At 65.2% G+C, this 3472-nt stretch overlaps 2 protein-coding genes across 2 annotated transcripts in view; one reads left to right on the top strand and one right to left on the bottom strand.

Annotated features, from left to right (window-relative positions):
• CHLNCDRAFT_59244 (hypothetical protein) overlaps positions 1–1673 on the top strand; it is a gene marked incomplete at its 5' end in the record, with an annotated part of 2805 nt that extends 1132 nt beyond the window's left edge. The window contains 4 exons of the mRNA XM_005843455.1: positions 89–261; positions 526–580; positions 704–908; positions 1258–1673. Of these exons, the coding sequence (XP_005843517.1) occupies positions 89–261; positions 526–580; positions 704–908; positions 1258–1375 (551 nt within the window). The 3' untranslated portion in view covers positions 1376–1673. The remainder of the gene's footprint in view (positions 1–88; positions 262–525; positions 581–703; positions 909–1257) is intronic.
• Positions 1674–2808: 1135 nt separating this feature from the next.
• CHLNCDRAFT_140971 (hypothetical protein) overlaps positions 2809–3472 on the bottom strand; it is a gene marked incomplete at both ends in the record, with an annotated part of 3365 nt that continues 2701 nt past the window's right edge. Inside the window, 2 exons of the mRNA XM_005843420.1 lie at positions 2809–3081; positions 3275–3394. Of these exons, the coding sequence (XP_005843482.1) occupies positions 2809–3081; positions 3275–3394 (393 nt within the window). The remainder of the gene's footprint in view (positions 3082–3274; positions 3395–3472) is intronic.

Genomic DNA, 3472 nt, shown 5'->3' with positions numbered 1-3472 from the left:
TCCCGCTGGGCGGCACTCCACGCCCCTCATCTGGCTTACCCACCCGCCCACCCACCACATACACACACACCACGCCGCCTGCCCGCAGGCGAGTGCTCCCCCAAGGAGCGGTACCCTCTGTGGGAGGTACCGCTGTGGACGGTGGCGGATGCTGCCGGGAAGCCGCTGGACACCATGGACCCGCCCGGGGACGCATTCAAGCTGTACACACGAGAGGTACCGCGAGGCAGGGTCGGGCAGGAAAGGAAGGCAGGGGGCCAGGTGGGCGGCGGCAGGGGTGGTGGGAGGAGGGGCAGCAGGCAGGAGGCGGCGGGGGTGATGGCAGGCAGGGGAATGTGGTGCGGCACTGCTGGCAGCGGGGTGTGCGGGCAGGTGGTGGGCAGGGACATGGCTCATGTGTGCCGAGGCAGGGAGGGAGAGCTCTCACTGGATGGAGGGACCGCAGCAGGCGTAGCGCAGCGCAGCATGGCCGCAGCTTGTTGAACCGCCGCCGCCGCGCTCCCGCCTCGCCCTCCCCTGCCGCAGCTGGCGCGGCGGCTGGCGGGGAACCGGGCGCCGCTGGGCCTCTTCTTCCACGCTGGTGAGAGGGCTTGAGGGCGGGGCCAGCTGCAGTGGCGGCGGCAGCATGAGTGGGGGCAGCGGCAGGGTGAGACACACACACTATCTCGCACACACACGTGTGCATGCTGGCCCCCCCTTGCAGGCATGGAGTCGCAGCCCGACCGCGTGGCGCAGCTGCGCCGCTTCATCGCCGCCGCCGCCGCCACGCGCGACGTCTGGTTCGTCACCACCCAGCAGCTGCTGCGCTGGATGGCAGCGCCGGCGGCGGCGGGCCGCCTGCGCGCCGCGGGCCTGGGCTGCAAGCGGCCGACAGACATCAAGGGCCGAGCCTGTGCCACTTACGTCAGGTGATTCCGCATATCGCCTGTTTGGGCTGAGGGTCTGCTGTGTTTAGGAATCGTGTATCCGCAAGGGACGTGCAAAGGGGAGGTGTGGGCGGGGTAGTGGGAGCAAGTGGGTGCAGGGTACCCCGGTGGCCGCATGGGGCCACAGCGGGTGGCGGGTGGCGGGCGGCGGCGGGAGGCGGCGGCCGGCCAGGAAGGCTGGCCTGCCGCCGCCGACGACCCGGGCCCGCCGCCCGGGCAGCCGCTTGCATGCATGCGGATGCTGCTGTGCCCGGCCGGCCCTTATGTCCCTCCATGTCAACATGTGAACACCGGCACCGGCTCGCCACCGCCGCTCCCGCCCTGCCTGCAGCGACTGCGTGTTTGGGAGCTGGGAGGCGAGGCGGTGCCGCTGCGCATGCCTGGGGGAGGGCTCCCCGGGGGGCTACTGCAGCAACCGCCGCACCGAGCAGTGCACGGAGGCGTGCTGAGGCGTGCGCAGGGGGTCCGACGGGGCGCCGCCGTCCAGCGGCTTCGCGGCTGAGGCTGGAAGCCGCGCCTGGGTGGATGCTGGCGCCTGCCGCGCCTCCCGCTGTGTGCCGGCCCGGGGGCACATGCCGCTGCCTCAGCGGGCGGCTGGATCCTTCTGTTTTGGCTCAGCAGACACGTGAAATGCATGCATCATTCTGATACTTGATTCGTAAGAAGCTTCCTAGCTCCGTCACAACGCTCCGCTCCCAATCCGCCGCCACCGCTGTTCCTCCCGCAAACTGTGATGTCGAGCTGGGGAAATGCTGTGGGTGGATACACACTTGTGGTGGTGGGGAGGGAGGGTGGTGTCATGCTTGCTTGCTTGTGTGGGCTTACAGTCTGGTTTCAGCAAGAACAAGCTTGCAGCACAGACTTTGGTGGTGTGGGCGGTTGATGGCGGCTTCCCAGAGACGGCGGATGGCGGCTTGCCACAGACGGTGGCAGGCGGCGGCAAAGTCGGCGAAGCGCGGACCTGCAATGCAATTCACCGCATCTCACCCCTCGCAAACAACTTCACCTGCTTGTCTGAGACAAATTAGCTACAGTCCTTCAGGAACCGCAGCCCAAACACGCGCGGATTGCGATGTGCCTGTTGCCGCTTTCACATGCTTTGCCATGCGGCATTGCACGCATGCATTGTTTACGCATGGCCCGCCGCCTCCTGCTTCTGCCCAGGCCCGCCAACCCGGCATAGCGGCAGAGTGTATGCTTGTGAATACACACCGCCCATGTTGTGTGTAATATAAAGTGCACGTTCAATGAGAAGGGCAAGCCGGGGTAACAGCTGATGGGCAAATTTGTGGGGAGCCAGCTGGGGCCCTGCTGTACCCCCCACAGGGGCGGGGTCCCAAGAGCCGCACGCACAGCCAGCCACCCTTGTCGGCCTGGCCAGGCTTCAACCGCCACCCACATCAAAGCCAGTCGATGACGCTTCAACGCAAGGCGCTCAGACACGACCCCCCGTCCTAGATCACCACCAAGCTCCCTCTGCTCAACAACCCTAGCACAAGCAACCTGTGTATCGCCTGGAAGCGATGTTGCCCCATGTTGCCCCTGGCTGACCCTCATTCACCGTCCGCAGCTGCATGTCGCACTCGCACTCCCCAAGACGTATGCCCCAAACATATGCCCTTTTCAGCGCAGATGCGGCTGAAAAGGGCATCTGCTTATACCGATTTGATTCATACCAAATGCAGCAGCACATGTGCCTCCCTGTCTCGGCGGTTGTTTGTTGCATGGGCATGTAGCATGTACTTGCTCCACATACGGGAAGACTGGGAGGGGGATGCAATCAGCGAGATGCCCCTATAGGATCGCCGACCTTGCTCCTGGTGGCGTGCAGCCTGGCCTCGGCGGGAGCAGGCGAGCAACACAAAACGCACACGAGAATGCATCAGCAGCCGCCGGAGTAGTTGTAGTTTGGAAAGTTGACGCACTTGCCGGTGCGGGGGTCGAACTCGGCGTAATCCCAGCAGACGTCCACAGGTTCGCAAAAGAGACATGCTGCCGGGTCGTCGCCGCACTCGGGGCAGCCGGTGCGGCACTTCGTGCACGTGCCGCCCACTACAGCCCACCCGGTGCCGTCCGCCTCCTCATAGCCGTTTGAGCACACCGTGCAGGGGCCGTAGGCGCCCTTGCATTCCTGGCACTGTGAGTGGGCTTGGCACTGCGGCAGGAAGGCGGCAAGGCAAGCGGGATTACTCTGCACTGGGGGCGCAGTTTGTTTGCAGCATTGCCTTGAGCCCAGTACTGACGGCCAGGTTGTGTCCAGCAGAGCTGCCTAATATGAGGCAAGGTTGCAAGCACGCATGTGCTGCAGAGGGGATGCACGGCTGGAGAGGGGGCAGCGGCATGCTCACCCGGATGCAGGTGGTACGCTTCTTGTTGGGGTACAGCATGTAGTAGTCGACGGGGGCGGGCCCGCATGCTTGGCATAGCGAGGTATCCCCATCGCACCGCGTGCAGTGCTTGACGCGGCACTGCATGCACAATCACAAGATTGCACGAGATGGTGGCTACAAAACATCCAGGCGTTGTGGGCAGGGAGGGGAGCCCCC

Source organism: Chlorella variabilis, assembly GCF_000147415.1.
Source record: "Chlorella variabilis unplaced genomic scaffold CHLNCscaffold_30, whole genome shotgun sequence".
NCBI classification, from domain to species: domain Eukaryota; kingdom Viridiplantae; phylum Chlorophyta; class Trebouxiophyceae; order Chlorellales; family Chlorellaceae; genus Chlorella; species Chlorella variabilis.
Note: the sequence above shows the minus strand (reverse complement) of the source record. Positions and strands in the feature narration are given on the sequence as shown.